The 17,600-nt window shown below is 42.0% G+C and overlaps 1 protein-coding gene and 1 long non-coding RNA gene across 4 annotated transcripts in view; both read right to left on the reverse strand.

The window, feature by feature from the left end:
- Window positions 1–2,266: 2,266 nt before the first annotated feature.
- Window positions 2,267–6,082, reverse strand: LOC110173966 (uncharacterized). Its single transcript, XR_002319174.2, has 4 exons — window positions 5,599–6,082; window positions 5,462–5,529; window positions 4,992–5,392; window positions 2,267–4,890 (listed from the first exon to the last, which is right to left on the reverse strand). It is a non-coding gene; the product is annotated as an uncharacterized LOC110173966 (long non-coding RNA).
- A 4,714-nt stretch (window positions 6,083–10,796) lies between these two features.
- The window catches only part of LOC110173964 (growth arrest-specific protein 7-like), an 89,075-nt gene continuing 82,271 nt past the window's right edge, over window positions 10,797–17,600 (reverse strand). For all 3 annotated transcript variants that reach the window (XM_055150437.1, XM_020939987.2, XM_055150438.1), the window contains 3 exons: window positions 12,659–12,738; window positions 12,256–12,354; window positions 10,797–12,061 (listed from right to left, as the gene is read on the reverse strand). In XM_055150437.1, coding sequence (XP_055006412.1) covers window positions 11,948–12,061; window positions 12,256–12,354; window positions 12,659–12,738 — 293 coding nt within the window. In that variant the 3' untranslated portion in view covers window positions 10,797–11,947. The remainder of the gene's footprint in view (window positions 12,062–12,255; window positions 12,355–12,658; window positions 12,739–17,600) is intronic.

A 17,600-nucleotide genomic window follows, 5' to 3' on the forward strand; every position in this document is an offset into this window, starting at 1 on the left:
ACTTTTGTACATTTTTTATTTCAAATTATTATTCTATGCCATTGCAAAAGCAAAAGGTTTCAAAATCCCACTTGTTTTTTCTAGAATACTTTAAATATATACATTTATACATTTCTGACCGAAGCATCTCCAAAGTAAAGTTCCATTTCTACAGAAGAACAAGAAGAAGGCATCCAGTGGTAGATAAGTTCACAAAGCTAAGGTGCAAAATAAGTTACATATAATGGACTGACAGATGGGGATAAGACATAAACAGTGGGGGAAAAGTAGCAATAGTTTAGCAGAAAGAAAAAACAGGACACTAGTTGAAGCAGCCAGAAGTATGCTATCTCATGCAAAGCTACCAAACATGTACTGGGCAGAGGCTGTTGCAACTGCAGCCTATATACAGAACAGGTTGCCCACGTCGGTTCTCAAAAGGGAAACGTCATTAGGTGGTATGAAAAAAGGCCAGACATTAGTCATATGAGAGTATTTGGCTGTGTCTCTTATGCACATGTCCCAGATGTAGAAAGAAGGAAGCTGGACAAAAAAGCAGTAAAGCTTCGCTTCATAGGCTATGCAAGCAATGCACAGGGTTATCGTTTGTGGGATGAGCAAAAGAGGAGAGTACTACGTAGAAAATGAAGTGACACTAAACACTGATGAAAAGCAAACAAATACTAAGAACACTACAGATAGTGAGCTTGTTAAACAGTCAAGCCGAATCAGAAAGCCTCCAAAGAGATTTGGATACGAGGAGTTTGCTGATGTAGTAACTGTTGAGCATTATGCTAACATGTGTTGTGTTTTAGAGTCAACCACACTGAAAGAAGCCATGGTGAGTCCAAATGCAAAGGAGTGGCAGGAAGCGGCTGATCTGGAATATGAATCGCTGTTGGAAAATGACACATGGGACCTGGTGGAGCTACCAAAGGAACACAAAGCAATAGGATCAAAGTGGGTGTTTAAAGTCAAGCATCACAGTGACGGACGAGTTGAAAGATACAAGTGTAGACTTGTTGCTAAGGGCTACTCACAGGTTTATGGTGCAGACTATGATGAGACTTTTTCACCGGTGGTACGGTTCAGTTCAGTCCGTACATTGTTATCGTTTGCTGTGCAAAACAATCTCCATGTGCACCAAATGGATGTTGTTACAGCATTTCTAAATGGACACTTACAAGAGGAAATCTACATGGAGCAACCAGAAGGTTACACAAAACAAGGACAAGAACGTATGGTATGCAAACTGAAAAAGTCAATCTATAGACTAAAACAGTCACCTCGCTGCTGGAGCAAAGCTTTCACAGAGTTTATGAAGGACACTGGCTTTGCTCAGAGTACCTCAAATCAGTGTGTGTTAGAACAGGTCAGGAACTAGAAATACTGGCTGTGTATGTTGATGATCTGATTTTGATTACAGAGTCAGCTGAGAGTATGGACAAGCTGAAAGAAACTCTGAAGAAAAGATACGAAATGAAGGACATGGGTGAGCTGTCCTACATCTTGGGCATCTCTGTTGTTCAAGACAAAGATAAAGAGTGCATCTTTCTTCATCAGAAAAAATACATTGAGGGTATTTTTAAAAAATATGGAATGGACAGTGCCAAACCAGTGGCAACGCCAGCTGACACAAATGTTAAGCTAAAAAAGAATTATGATGTCAGTAAGCCAGTGAACCAGAGTGCCTATCAGTCCATGGTAGGAAGTTTGCTGTATGCTGCTATGGCCACGCGACCAGACATCGCACAAGCAGTGAGTGCCGTATCAAAGTTCAATGCAAATCCAAATACTGCACATCTCACTGCAGTCAAAAGAATACTGAGATACTTGAAAGGGACGCAAAACCTTGCACTCAAGTATAAGCGAACAGAGACAGGAAACTTAGTTAGAAACTTAGATTCTCAGATGCAGACTGGGCAGGTGATCAGGATGATCGGCGTTCAACTACAGGAAACATCTTTCTACTCGCTGGAGGAGCAGTAAGTTGGCTGAGTAAGAAACAAGCCACAGTAGCACTTTCAACTGCAGAAGCTGAGTATGTCGCACTAAGCCAAGCTGCACAGGAAGGAACGTGGCTGAGACGACTACTAACTGAACTTGGAATGGAGACCATACCGACTGTGATCCTGGAGGATAATCAAGGAGCCATCGCAATAGCAAAGAATCCAGTTGATCATGCAAGAACCAAGCACATAGACATTCGTTACCACTACATTCGTGAATGTGTGCAGAATGGACAAATACAGTTGCAGTATATCTCAACAGATCATATGAGGGCAGATATTCTAACAAAACCCTTGCCTAAGCAAAAGTTTGAGCATCTCAGAGAAGAGATTGGCCTGTGTTCAGTTTATTAAGTGTTTATTATGCCTAGTTGTTAGTCAGGCGTAAATATGTTTTTTCATTTTATTTTCAAAAGGGAAAATCTTATACAAATGGTATTGTAAAATTAAGTGGGACTGTTATAAGGTCAATGTTGTCATGCAGTAATTTTACAATGTTGTTATTATTGTTGTACTGCCCCCTTGTGACGTTGCCAGTTATTGTTAAATAAACCAATGAAAAAGTGAAAACTTCGACAGGTTATTGTCACTATACACTGTAAAGAAGGGTGCATAGTACAAGTAATCACGAAACTTGCTGAGTGTTCTTGATCCATAAGCTACCACACGGATTTTGCCATTTTGCCTTTGATACAAAACAGCGCCTAATCCCTGGCTAGAGGCATCTGTATGTAGGATAAATGGTTGTGAGAAGTCAGGAAAACCTAAAACAGGAGGCTGTACTAAACAGTCAATCAGGAGCTCTAACACTGACTGGGTGTGAATCTCACTTTTAGTAGTACAACCGTAACACTGGGACCTGACTGTCTCTATGGTCACACCATGTCCCGTTGGAGTGACCCCTGCTAGTTTAAAGTACTACCCCTGGCTTGTCTTGTTGGCCTCTGTGCTTTACAGCCTGCCCTAAAATGCTCACCACTTCCACATCTAAAACAGTGCTGACAGAACTCTTCCCCTGTGTGAAAGCAAGAGTAACACCTGGGTGGTGGGCGTGACATATGGTACCGCTGAGGGGCAAAGCTCTGCTGGAATTTGGTGCCCCCCCTCGCTGTTCCTGAACCTGAGGAAGTGTGATACATCTGAAGAGCTGCTTGGGTGCGCTGGGAGTAGAAGGTCCTGGCAGATGGCTCCACTTGGCACGGTGGGTGATGCTCCCAGTGTGGTATAGGATTTTGACCCCACAGTGAGGTGACCCTGGGGTCAACATACCATATAGTATTTTGACCCTGGGATCAAAATACTATCTCACAGCGGTACAGCAAGGGTTGCTCCTGGTACGGTGGGCGTGGCGTGAAGGTCTGCGCTGGGTGATGGTTCTCAGGCCCCCCTCAGATGGGTGCTGCAGCTGTAGACTTGTGCATAGTCTCTATGATCTGGGACACCTCAGCTCTCAACTCCTTTAAAAGCACCATCTCAGAGCACATCTCCTTAATCTCAGACAGGAGCTCTGGTGGCATAACAGCAGTGCTTTGTTTTTGGACCGTCTTCACCTCGGCAGGGGCTGGTGTGTCACTAGGCTGAATTGTGTTAACTGTAGTTGCTCGCTGAGGAACAGCACGTTTCTTCTCATCTGGTCGTTCTTTTTCATGTGCACATGCTATTTTCACTTTCTCTAACAACACTTGATCAGATGTAGTTGCCTGGAGGAGATAGGGCTGCATGTCACTCTTGATATTATCATTCTGCAACCCAGTCAGGATAGTGTTCTTGGTAGCTTTTAATGAGTCTGCTTTCAATCTGCCTGACCAAACTAGAAAATGTGAGCTTGTCTCTTTGTCCGGGCTCACCTATTTGGCCTGGGTTGTAGGGTCATTTTTAGTTATCATCTGCTGCATAGCTTCTTCTTTTCCTTTAAGTCTAATCCGTAGATCATTCAGCTCTTTCTGAAGATCTTCTTTTTCATCACCATGTCCCATTAACTCCGGCATTTTTGCCTTTTCGATCAACTCTTTAACACTGAGCAGGTCAGACATTCACAACAGTTTGAAAAAAAGAGTATCCACTTTAAAATGTAAAAGTATACATTTTGGGTATCTGTACCTTACCTAAGTACAGTACCTTAGTCCTTTAACTTGAGACCCGAGAGATGCCCCGCACTCAGGAGAACAACTTTATTATCTTTATTATCTTTATCTTTAGGTGGTGGACGAGGATATCAGGATCCTGATTCAGGATCAGTGGGCCTATGATACAAATCTTGCAGCTATTACATTTATTTGAGTTTGAATATCTTTTGGTGGCATCTGGTGGTAGAAATGCAAATAGATTTATTATCTTCAGCCAAAATTCTAATAAACAAAATACAAGTGGAATAACTGAAATAATTGAATAGTCAGAATAAATAAAGGGCTATTCAAACACGACATATAACAGTAAACATTGCTTATGCTGTTGACTGCTAAAGTTCTTAACAGCTTGTTGCGGTCGTTTAGGTTGCGGAACTTGGCACATGTCTTAATATCAGACAGACAGTCTTCATTTTCAGCCACACAGTAGTATTTCACTGGCAAGGACCACACCACAACAATGGAATACGATCAAGATATTTATTGACGATGGACAGATGTGTGATGGCGGGGAGGGGAGTCAGGATCGGGGGCTCTGTCTCAGGTGGTCAGCCCAGACGATTCAGGACCCCCCCTCCTTTGTAGACGATGAGGTCTACAGGCTGAGCGAGAGACACGGGGTGAGAGGGAAGGGGTCGAGAGAGCAGAGACAGACTGTGCTGTCAGGATAGGCCTGGATAGAAAATGCTTCAGGGTAACTGAAGGTGTGGTTGAGCTGAGCTGTGGCTCACTGGAGAGGAGCAGGGGGAGGTTGAGGTGTGGTCCTGCTCCTGAATCTCGAAGAGAACAGAACACAAGACAATTAAATAGAACACTTTTTGTTGTCCACAATGAATGCACTTAAAAATAGTTGTGTGTAGAACAGTGCATTACTTACATTTTGGTGTTTAAGGAAATTGTTCAGGTTTCCCATAAGGGCCTTGTGTTCACTGTGTTGTGTAGCATTACAGTGTTGGTAAAGGATGCCATGTGCCACACGCACAGGGCACAACCTGTGTGAATGCTGCTGCTCAGCAGAAATGTGGGAAGGAGGCTGAAAAGTGTCCACACTTAGGTACAGGCGTCAACCAGTTTTGGAATAAAGGCTGAATTGGGGTGCAGGGTCACTCTGACACAGTCTGAGTTTATGAGTGCTGAATTACAAGACGGACACACCGATAAAGCATGAACATCACTGACACGTTTCACAGTGGCTACAGCCACAAGCCTTTCATTTCTGTCCCTGGATAGAAGATACATGGATATAAGCCTCCTCCGCCACTCCTCCTCTCCATCTCACTGGAAGAAAAACACACAAATAAATGTACTGTACATGAATACTTTATACTATAAATATGAAAAACTTACCTGTTGTGAGTTAGTCACACAGCAGTCCCACGTCAGGACCTCAGCCTCCCTCCTGACCCAGCCTGGACCTTGTGCAAAAAAACACAAATATTCAGTACACTTGGAGGAGGGACAAATACAAGTCATCTCAAGTGTACCTGTACTTTGTATGACAAACATGGATAGAAGCTTCCTCCTCCACTCCTCCTCTCTACAGCCACCAGTTTAAAGTTCCATCTCACTATGAGGAAAACAAACAAATAAATGTTCTGTACTTCAACAATACAATATTGTAAAATTATACAAAAAAACTTACCTATACTGTTTGTTGCCAAACAACATGAAAAATGTGTGTTGTCATTCAAAGCTATAGGAAAGGTCTACGCTCACTAACTTTAAAACGTTAAAATTAAGGAGCATAGACTTTCTTATATTCAATGAGGATTCATTGGCAAAATCTAAGTATAACCACACACATTGAATAGTATACAGGGATACAGGGGACATCAGAGGTGTCTGTGTGACAGTCCAGTGTCTGTGTGACAGTCCAGTGTCTGTGTGACAGTCCAGACTCGCAATTCTTATATTGATTAATCCTCTTTCAAGGCTTTCAATGAAAAAAAAAAAAAAAAAAAAAAGTTTATGGCAGGGTAAGAGTTGAGACAGGTTCACATGTTAGGTGAAGGGGGGCTTCAAGATGGATGGGGTTCTACAAGATGGATGAGGCCTGTATGGTAGAAATAGTTGCAGTATTAGGACTAGCAGCAGCAATAGTGTTATTGTAGGCTAAGGGGGGGCTTCAAGATTGTCAAGGGTTGTATTGTAGGGTTAGATTTTTTTTTTTAGGATTAGAAGTAGTAGTATTAAAATAGTATTAAAATAGCTCAGTAGTATTAAAATAAGGTAAGAAATAGGGTCAAACAGGCTCACATAAAATCACCGTACATCATCTACAGAAGTGGGGCATCTAAAGTTATCCAATTTATTTTGATAACTGTCACGGTTTACGTCACGGTTTTTCAAGGTGACATTATTTGCTCCTGTTCGCACAGACTTAGTCCGATTGTGCTGAAATTTGAATCACTAATGCATGATCTCAGCCTGAATATAATACACTATAAAACATATGAAAAGTGAACACTATAGCGTCCCCTACCATACACATGATACGTCAACATTATCGAATCTGCACCAAATTTGGGAATTAAATTCTATGCATAATTATGAGCAAAAAAGTATATTATGGACATGGGGAATTTTTCACTGCTGGCCAGTAGGGGCGAAAAGACTCCCCCAAAAATATTTTATTATTACACGCACATGCTTAGTCCGATCGTGCTGAAATTTGAAACAATAATGCGTGATCTCAGCCTGAATATAATACACTATAAAGCATATGAAAAGGGAACACTATAGTGCAAAACAGTGAGTCCTCTCAAACCAAACCTGCGCCCATAATGTTAGGGTGACCAAACGTCCGTTTTTCCCCAGACATGTCCGTGTTTTGCGTCCTGTCCGGCGTCCGGGTTTTTTTTATAAAGTGATGCAAATGTCCGGGTTTTCAGTACTGTTCATTGGGGGCATTAAACTGAGCGTCTCTCGTAGCTAGGGATGGGCATGATTAATCGATAATTTATCATTAAGAATTTCATCGATTACGTTAATTTTAATCGACAAACCGAATGTAGGTTGCTGTGCGTAGCGTGACCAAACAGGGGTCCGTACATGTAGCTCTCTGCACTCAGAAGGAGTGAGCAAACACAAACAGTCCGTCAGTCTGCAGCATACTGAAGCACAAATGTGTATTTAACGATGATTTGTACAAGAAATTCCACACTTTCCGTTGCATTTGGGACAAGTGTGAGTCCATGTGCACAGTGTACAAAGCAGGAACATATGTTTCGGTGTGCAGTGGACAAAGCTTTACCAGGTGAGAGTCGCGCAATGTCGATGACGAGTCCCCACCTCCCACCCCCCGTACGGTGTTCTGATTTTGACAAACGCAAATATGGTCACACTAACCTGTATTCCACTGAGTCGTATCTTTTAATCCGACAGAAGCTGAACCGCATCAGCGCACAAGAGCTGGAGTTTTATCTTCGCTGAGTTTATGCAAATTAGCAATGCGGTTTTAAGTTTCATTTCTGTGAGAGTTGCACAAAACTGAATTAAACACATTATAATGTCAAACGGATTGATGTGGCTCTAGAGTCATTACGGTTTATATGTCGTAAAGTTGAATTTATTTATGCAGATTAGTAGTGCAGATAGTAATAATAATGATGATCATTTTAATATAAAAACTTTAATGATTAATCGATAATCGATCGTTAATTCTTCCGACGATTGATTAAGAAAATTTCATCGAATGCCCATCCCTACTCGTAGCATCTGTGACTCAGAAGGAGCGAGCAGACACAAACAGTCGGTCAGTCTGCAACATACCGAAGCACAAATGCGCATTTAACAGTGACTTGTACAAGAAATTCTCCGTTTTCCGTCTCGGTCGGGACAAGTGGGAGGTCATGTGCACAGGTTGGAGGTGAGAGTACTCCCTGACAAAAGTCTTGTCGCTTATCCATTTTGTAGAAACAAAAGCTTATAACTTGACTTTAAATTAATCGATTGGTTTTAGAAATGTCTCATATGAAAGCTAAAACCCTCCCAAATTATGCTCAATATACTAAAATAAATTTGCTTCACTGAAGAAAGATTGATCATTTAATGAACACAGAAAGGTCAGATTTTGGCAAGACAAAAGTTTTGTCGACTACAGAAAACTGAACGAATAATTTACTTCAAATACAAAAATATGTTGCATAACGTCAGTGAATTAAGTAGTGGTGCTGTGAGATCCATATTTAATACCTTGTATGACTTCCATGAGCTTGAAGGACACATCCATGCGGTTTGACAGTGATTCATACAATTTGTTGATGAAGTCATCAGGAATAGCAAAGAAAGCGTCTTACATGCCTCCCAGAGTTCATCAAGATTCTTTGGTTTTGCCTTCCATGCTTCCTCTTTCATTCTACCCCAGACATGCTCAATGATGTTCATGTCTGGTGACTGGGCTGGCCAGTCCTGGAGCACCTTGATCTTCTTCGCCTTGAGAAACTTTGATGTCGAGATAAAAGTATGCGATGGAGCACCATCCTGCTGCAAAATTTGACCCCTTTTATGGTTGGGAATGTAAGAGGTAGCTAATACTTCTTGATATTTTAGGTTATTGATATTGCCTTCCACCCTGCAAATGTCTCACACACTCCCATAATGGATGTAACCCCAGGCCATGATTTTTCCGCCACCAAACTTAACTATTTTCTGGGTGAATCTTGGATCCATGTAGGCTCCAGTAGGTCTCCTGCAATATTTGTGGTAGCTGTGATGTAATTCAACTGAGGATTCATCTGAGAAATCCACCTTCTGCCACTTTTCCAGTGTCCATCCTTTTAGCAGGCTGTGGGCCTTGGCAAATGCCACACGTTTTTTTAATTGCCTTTTGTTTAGTGCTGGTTTCTGTGCACTGATTTGACCATGGAGGCCATTTCGAGACAGAATTCTACAAACTGTTCAGGTTGACACAGGGACTTGAGGTGACCAGGTGGAAAAGGGGCTGGCCTTGGATTTTCGAATCAACAAACGGTCCTCCCGAGCAGTTGTCTTGCGGGGTCTGCCGGACCTGGGCTTGTCAAAAACATCTCCAGTCATTTCAGATCTTTTTCTTATTCTTTGTACTTGACGCTGAGACACATTGAAGGTGTCACCACCTCAGCAGTGGATCTGGTCTTCAGCCTCTTGATAATTAATGCTTTGGTCTCAGGGTGGATCTTAGGCATGTTGTCAGAGGTCAAGTTGCAGTTGATGTGAAGGTCTGGTGTGCTGGGGTTCTTTTTATACACACCCACTAACTGATTGATCAGTAACTGACCACAGGTGAGGTTGTAATCTAGGATTGGGTGCATCATATGACAAGGCGACAAGACTTTTGTCTTGCCAAAATCTGACCTTTCTGTGGTCATTAAATGATCAATCTTTTTTCAGTGAAGCAATTTTTTTTTAGTATATTGAGCATAATTTGGGAGGGTTTCAGCTTTCATATGAGACATTTCTAAAACCAATCGGTTAATTTAAAGTCAAGTTATAAGCTTATGTTTCTACAAAATGGATAAGCGACAAGACTTTTGTCAGGGACTGTACAGTGGTCCCTTGTTTATCGTGGGGGTTACGTTCTAAAAATAACCCGCGATAGGTGAAATCCGCGAAGTAGTCTGCTTTATATTTTACAACTATTCTATCTGTGTTAAGGCTGTAAAACCCCTCACCACAAACTTTATACACTTTTCTCAGACAGGACAGGTGCAACCCTTTTTACTTCCTTCTTAAAACTTGTTGCTGCTGTCGTCCTTGTGTTATTTTCCTCCTTCTTTATGTAACAAACTGAAGATTCATTTATTCCGTAATGGAGCCCAACAGCGCAGAGTCCCACACGGGTCCATTTTTGGAGACCCCCAGTACAACACCGCACCCGCGCAGTACAACACCGCACCCGCGCAGTACAACACCGCACCCGCGCAGTACAACAACGCAACCGAGCAGTACAGGACCACACCTGCCTGTTAACCCGAGATTATATCAAACTTTTGCGCTGCCTACGCCACGGACTGAACCAAGACTAAACCAGGACTAACCCAAGACTGATTCCAGGACTGAAGAGGAAGACTAATCCACGACTGAACTAGGACTAAAACAGGACTAAACCAGGACTAAACCAGAACTGAAACAGGACTCACTGTCAGGACGGGCTTGGAGGTGACCGCAGGAGAAAAGACCGGCTCAGCTCCGCACCTCACGGAGTTAAATGCGGCAGTTGCCCGATCGCTCTTTGCGGACAAACAGCTCGGAATTTTCTCTCTTAAATCCAAGATTAGTCCTGGTTTAGACCTGGTTTAGTCCTGACCCACCCGTGTGTAATTACTCCCCGCCTGTAATACACAATACGCGTTGTATCTCATCTCTCATCTCTCAGGTGCTGAGAGAACTAGGTGTGAATGATGATACAGAATTGTTATGATGCTCCAAACATAAAGACATTCTCTTTGTATGTTTGATTTTATGAATTATAACATCAATCTGCCCAGGGACTACAGGTGGAAATTAGCACTGGCCCTATAACCCAGTACAATGCAACTCTCCTGTTAAGGTTAATGTATATTGCCCACTGTTCCTGTCTCATTAAATAAATAAACTAAACTAAACTGCAAAACAATGAATAATGCATAAAATTCAGTATTTTCAAAGCATAGACACAAAAACAAGAACTAAATTTGAAGGAGAGAGACAAGAAACACAAATGTTAAAATAATTTCATCAGCTTTTGACACTTGTGGGAAGAGCAAACCAAACTTTTACTGTAAGATGTAAGAATACTGACACACAGCATAATATATTACACGCAGAAGTAAAATATGTCTGAAAACTACTTTGAGAAGAATATGTTTGTTTAAAATAAAAAAGTAGTTAAAATGTAACTCTTTTTAACTTTGACATTTTAATTTTTAATCCGAGAAATGAGTAGAACCTGTATCTATTGAGTGAGAAGGTTCAACAAAGTGTTAGTTATGAAAAATTGTAACAACAGTTTTAAGCAGAGCTAGGTATAGCACCTCTGATTTAAAGCTGGCACCTGCCACACCCCCTCACTACAGCATCTGAATACACCGTTTATGCGCAACCAGCCCCTTTGGGCATGGAGAGCTGGGCAAGAGCAGTTCAGAGCTCTAATAAGGTATGAACTCTTCATATCTCCATGCTGATCAGACTGGAAGGAGCAGTTGGCATTCCTCTGTCAATCTAGATTTCTAGGTGGGTAGGAGCAGTTCATATCTCTAGGTGGACTGGTCTGGAATGTAGGAGAGGATAATATCTCTAGGAGAGTAATAGAGGTTTAAACTTTCAGGTTGATCTGTCAGGATCTTCATGGATGACCAGTCCCAAAGATTTTAGCAGTTAATATCTCCATGGTTGACCAGTCTGGAGGCTAGAGGCAGTTTGGAACTCCAGGAGATTAGGAGCTTTTCATAACTCCTGGTTGTTGACTCTGGGGAGTAGAAGTTCAGATCTGTAGGTGGAACAATCTGAAAAGTATAGATTTGATCTCCAGGATGATAAGAAGCAGTTCAGATCTCCAGAAGGTAGGAGCTGTTTGGATCTCCAGAGGGTAGGAACAATTTGGCTCTCTTGGCCCATCTGTCAAAATTAGCAGATCAGAGCTCTAGAAGGGTAGGAGCAGTTCATATCTCCATGGTTGGCCAGTCTGGAGGGTAGAAGCAGATCATATCTCCTCTAGAGCAGGAGCGGTTCATCATATGTCCATGGATGGCCTCTCTGAAGAGTAGGAGCAGTTTAGATCAGATTTATCTGTGAAGAGGAGCAGTTCTTCTAGAAGGGTAGGACTAGATCTCCAGGAGTGTGGGAGCAGTTCATATCTCTAGAGGGTATATAATTTCAGATCTCCAAGTTTACAGGTCGGATCTCCCCAGTCTTGTTCTCTCGTACCCACAACTCTCTGTCTCTTGCCGGGTCCACATACTGCAACAGCTTGTCCACTGGCTCCATTGTCTGGACAAACAAGGGAATTCCATTTAGGGTTTATGAACTTTAACCTCAATATGCTTGGGTGGGATACTAACTAGTTTTCTTGTAGCTTAATGTCAATGCCCATTATTTGATGTCTTGTATTACACAGATTTTAACACCTACCACTCACTAGGTAAATTGCTTTTTTTAGTTGTTATAGTGTAACGGGCACTTACGCTCTGGTTGAACATGTCGGTCTCATGCCTCAGGGTGGTGTACTGACAAAGATGCTGTCGGATCATCTCCACCCTTTCCACCTCCAGACGCTCTAGCTCCTGTAGCCACAAGAGGATGCACCGAGGTCAGCACAAGAATACAAGCAACCATGATAAAACTAAAAAGCGTACAAATTCTACAGAGGAAGGCCCAGGTTGACCAGGGAGTCAAACCTGGAAGCTTCTTGCTGTGAGGCGAGAGTGCTAGCTATTCAGCCACTGTGCCACTAATTGGCTTTAAATTTTAAACTGATGTTTGGTGTTTGTGCTTACTCAAGTAAGAGTACTGTTAGACTGTATAATATATTACTCAAGTAAGGGTATAGTGTCTGAAAACTAGGATCAACTGTAAACCCACACTTACCAGGCTGGTGGTGACCATCTCTTCAAACCATTTGGACTGAAATTGGTTATAGAGGTCCACACATCGCATCAGTTCATCTCCTGCAACACAACATGACAGGGGTCAGAGGTAAAACACAGTGCCTCCACCAGATGGAGCTACTGCATCTGTCATCTGCTGCTGGCATTATAGTACACACTTACACCTTATTATTATAATATAACCTTACACTTATAACCCTAGACAACAACTGAAACAAAATAAATTATTACATATTTATTAAATAATTACTTATATTTTTTGTTTGCTTTTCTTTTAGCAAAATAGCCGAGATTTCCCTAGTTTGTCAATTATATTGAAGTTTATCATTTCACTGTTGGACATGCATTGAGGTAATAACCTCGCAACCCTACTGCAAATAAGTTTACGTAATAGTTTTGCTTTGACAAATAAAAGCACATAACAGCACTAAACACACACAAACACACAAAACACATGCCATAAAAACTACCAAAAAATGTGTGTCCTGGGTAAATATTAGGCACACATAACAGTAACTGTCCTAGAAGTCCCTGTGATCTCCAAGTCTATTTAATTAGAGGAACCACTCAGTCTCCCCCGGCTTGTAACAATCACTGCCTGTGTATAGTATAGAGAACATTTCACTAAGTGGGTAAAAGATAAAAGCAAACTTTCTTCACTTAATTATTTTTTGACTGAATAAATAATTATACACATAAAAATGTGACACAAAATAATAAATATATAAACCCCTACACATATAAGTAGCACAAGCACAAAACTGACTCTTGTAAATTTTAAGCCATGTTAGAGTGCTGTTACCTCCTTTTACACAAAACATATCTGGAGTTGTGTTTTGTTTCATTCACACGTTTGAGTAATGAGCTCTCTGTCTACATCTGCAAAACTCAAAATGCTCTATTCTGTTATAAATCTTAAATCTTTAGTTCAATAGAGACTGACAATTCCATAGATTAAAATCAGCCAAATGATTCTTGTGAAGGTGTACGGATTTCAAAAGACAGTGGAGCACTTGCTGTAGTACCACATGGGACATTTTCTGTTGAGAGAAGAACTCATTTTAAATATGCAGGGTTTGAGTGTTACACATGCGTGAATGAAACAAAACACAACTCCAGGTATGTTTATTGATCAGGAAACAACATATAACATTTGAAAATAGTGTAATATAGGGCCTTTAACTATTATACTTTACCTTATTCAGAATTATATTTTCATTAATTTCATTTTTTAATGTTATTGTTGTTGTAATGCTGCAATTCAAATAAATCACTAATTAAGAACAATCAATTTTTTTTTAACTACTGTGTCAAATAATTTCTCTACAGGTTCTTGGATTAGCACAGTTTGTTTAAGACTGAGCTGTGGGGGACTCAGCTGCCATGTGTTGGAGTTCACCCCATTGAACGAGAGGGTCATGTCCCTGCGCCTTTGGATCAGGGGACAGGTCTCTCACATGACACATGTCACTGTGACACATGTCACTGTCATTGGTGATCAGGATCGGGGTGATCGGGATCAGGGTGATTGGGAAGGGTGTTCTGTTATTGGACTTTTGTGCTAATCACAGTTCGTCTATAACGGACATCATGTTCAATCAATCAATCAACCAAACTTTATTTACAGAGTGCTTTTCAACACAAAATGCTACAAAAAGCACTTGTTCGAGGACAAGGATATCCATCAGTGGATGTGGCACCAAGACACCCTAGGCCAGAGGTCGATGATCAACTTTGTCATCGTGTCATCTGACCTTCGGCTGCGTGTCTTGGACACTGAAGAGAAGGCCAAAGCTGTCAACTGATTACCACCTGGTGGTGATTTGTGTCCGCTGGCAAAGGAGGAAGCCAGAAAGATCTGGCAGACCCAAGCATATAGTTAAAGTCAGTTTGGAATATCTGGCAGAGCCCTCTATCAAGAAGACCTTCAACTCACACCTCTCAGATTCTGGGGGAGACTGGGGACGCAGTGGAAGGAATACTTTAAGGATCTCCTCAATCCCGCCATCATGTCTTCCCAGGAGAAAGCCGAGGCTGGGGACATGGAGGCGAAGTCATCCATCACCCTGGCTGAAGTCACTGAGGTGGTTGGCAAGCTTGGTGGTGGTGGCAAGGCTCCGGGGGTGGATGAGATCCTTCCTGAGAATCTTAAATCTCTGGATGCTGTGGGGCTGTCTTGGCTGACACATCTCTGCAGCATCGTGTGGCGGAAGGTGACATTACCTCTAGACTGGCACACCGGGGTGGTGGCCCCTCTGTTTAAGAAAGGGGGATGGAGGGCAGGTTCCAACTACAGTGGGATCACACTCCTCAGCCTTCCTGGTAAGGTCTGTTCCAGGGCACTGGAGAAGTGTCATGTGGGGGGTGCTCCGGGAGTATAGGGTCCAGGGCCCTTTGCTAAGGGCGGTCCAGGACCACAGGATCTCATCTCTGCTGTTTGCAGATGATGTTCTAATGGCTCCGTTGAACCAGGACCTGCAGCATGCACTGGGGCAGAGAAGCAGCTGGGATGAAAATCAGCTCCTCCAAATTCAAGGCCATGGTTCTTGGCCAGGAAAAAGGTGGCTTGTCCTCTCCAGGTGGGTGGAAAGTTCCTCAGGTGGAGGAGTTCAAGTATCTCGGGGTCTTTGTTCACTAGTGAAGGGGAGAATAGAGCATGAGACTGACAGGCGAATTGGTGCAGCAACAGCAGTGATGTGGTTGCTGTATCATCAGACCATTGTGGTGAAGAGGGAGCTGAGCTAAAAAGCAAAGCTCTCAATTTACTGGTCAATCGACGTTCCTATCCACACCTATGGTCATGAGCTTTGGAGTAATGATTGAATGGACAAAGGACAATGAGTTTTCTCTGCAGAGTGGCTGGGCACTCCCTCAGAGATAGAGTGAGGAGCTCAGAGTAGAGCTGCTGCTCCATGTTGAGAGGAGCCAGCTGAGGTGCCTTGGGCATCTGTTCCGGATGCCTCCTGGACACTTCCCTACGGAGATATTCTGGGCATGTCCCACCGGAATGAAGCCCCAGGAAAGACACGCCATAGGGACTATGTCTCTCAGCTTGCCTGAGAACACCCCGGGTCCACCTGAAGGAGCTAGAGGGGTGAAGGAATTTTGGGAGTCCTTGCTAAGACTGCTGCCCCCACGACTCGGCCCCGGATAAGCGGAAGAAAATGGATGGAGAGTGACTGAAAGAAAATGTTACAAACGAAAGCTGCCCAGGAGACTTGTTATATCACAAAACTGGGAATTTCAAAGTTACATATTTTTAATAGGGCTTAGGAGGAGCAGACTTACTAAGTGAGGATTAATCAAAGTGCAAATAAATCAAGTACAACTCCAGGTATGTTTGTGATGAGGGAAAAACTATATTATGGTTAAAAGTTCAAAAAAGTAAAGTTTGTTTATGTGTTCTTGAACCTGTGCTGTAGATGCCCATGGTGCTTCCTTAGCCTACAGCACAGAGCCTCCCTCTCTGTGCACTCTAACAAATTTCTGTAGTTTCTACAGTAACTTTTACAACTGCTTCTTGCTTTCAGAAATTACATGTCATAACTGTAGATTGCAATGCATTGTGGGACAAAAAAATAATACAGTTAGTAAGAACTTTTTCTACAACAGCCTGTTGTAAATTAAAATCAGTTTGTGCTTTACTGTAGATGGGAGGATATTACATGTAAACGTTGTAGTTTCAAATGTTTCTACACCGCACACATTCAGTTAAGAAGAGCAGAGACAAAGAGGAGCTCATCGGGATAATGCACTGGTCCATATATATATATATATATATATATATATATATATATATATATATATATATATATATATATATATATATATATATATATATATATATATATATATATATATATATATATATATATACATTTATATAAATAAAACAATTTTAATGAGTAGTCAAACTCCTTTAATATGAGTTCCGGGTTTATTAAAAATAGCTTCCCTCCCTGGAGTGTCCATCACAGCACAAGGCCAAATGTCTCAGGGTGGTGCCATAGGAACATTTCAGGTCTGTCCCAAGTCCTTGAATTATCAAATGCATGAGAGTTCAACAGCACAGTCCCAGTCATATGTTACACATGTGCTAAGGAGGAAGCGCAGCTCAGGTAGGACACTCATAGGTAGGTAAAACAGCAAAAAAGTAAAAAATAAATAAGAGTAATGTTAACTTATGCAAATTTTGGTACATCCAAGTATAAGGGCTCGTCTTGGTGACTGTGACTCCTGTAAGATGTAGCGGTGTTGACATTTCAGTGACATCACCAAGAAAGACCTGGGCCATTGTATCTGTATGGCTCTGTCTTAGGTGTGAGAGCTGGAAGTGCAGTCCCCCATCTCTCTTTAGGGCTGGCCTCAAAGATCTTTCATATGCAGCCTCCTTCAAACCACAGAGGTTCCTGATCCAAAAGTGTCACTGTTGTCAAAAGTGTAGCGTGTCTCCTCCATGTGCAAGTACACAGCATAGTTCAGACCAGAAAATGTTTTGTGGTGGTGTTGATAGAGGCGCGTCTCAAATGGCTTAGGTGTTTCACCAATGTAAATGCTGATACAATCCTTTGTGCTGCACATTACTACATAAACTACTTCTGCTTTCCTACCTTTTGGGATCTTTTCTTTGCGATGTACTAGCCTGGAGAGTAAGATGTTCCAGGCTAGTACACTCCAAAGCCTGTGACAGAGCCATACAAAGGATGCTCAGGATTTTCTTGCTGACATCACTAAAATGTCAGCACTGTTACGTTTAGTGTGAGTCACAGTCACCAACACAAGCCCTGATAAAGCTACCTGCTTGGTTGCGAAACATCAGTTTCAAAAGCTAAGTAAGTCCAGTTGGTTTAGTCTAACTTGTTGATAATAAGAGTAAAGTTACTTCAAAATAGCTCAGGACATATTCCAAGTACAGCAGTCTG

Source organism: Boleophthalmus pectinirostris, unplaced genomic scaffold (genome assembly GCF_026225935.1).
Source record: "Boleophthalmus pectinirostris isolate CB_2022bp ecotype Guang Dong unplaced genomic scaffold, ASM2622593v1 HiC_scaffold_14, whole genome shotgun sequence".
Taxonomy (NCBI): Eukaryota; Metazoa; Chordata; class Actinopteri; order Gobiiformes; family Gobiidae; genus Boleophthalmus; species Boleophthalmus pectinirostris.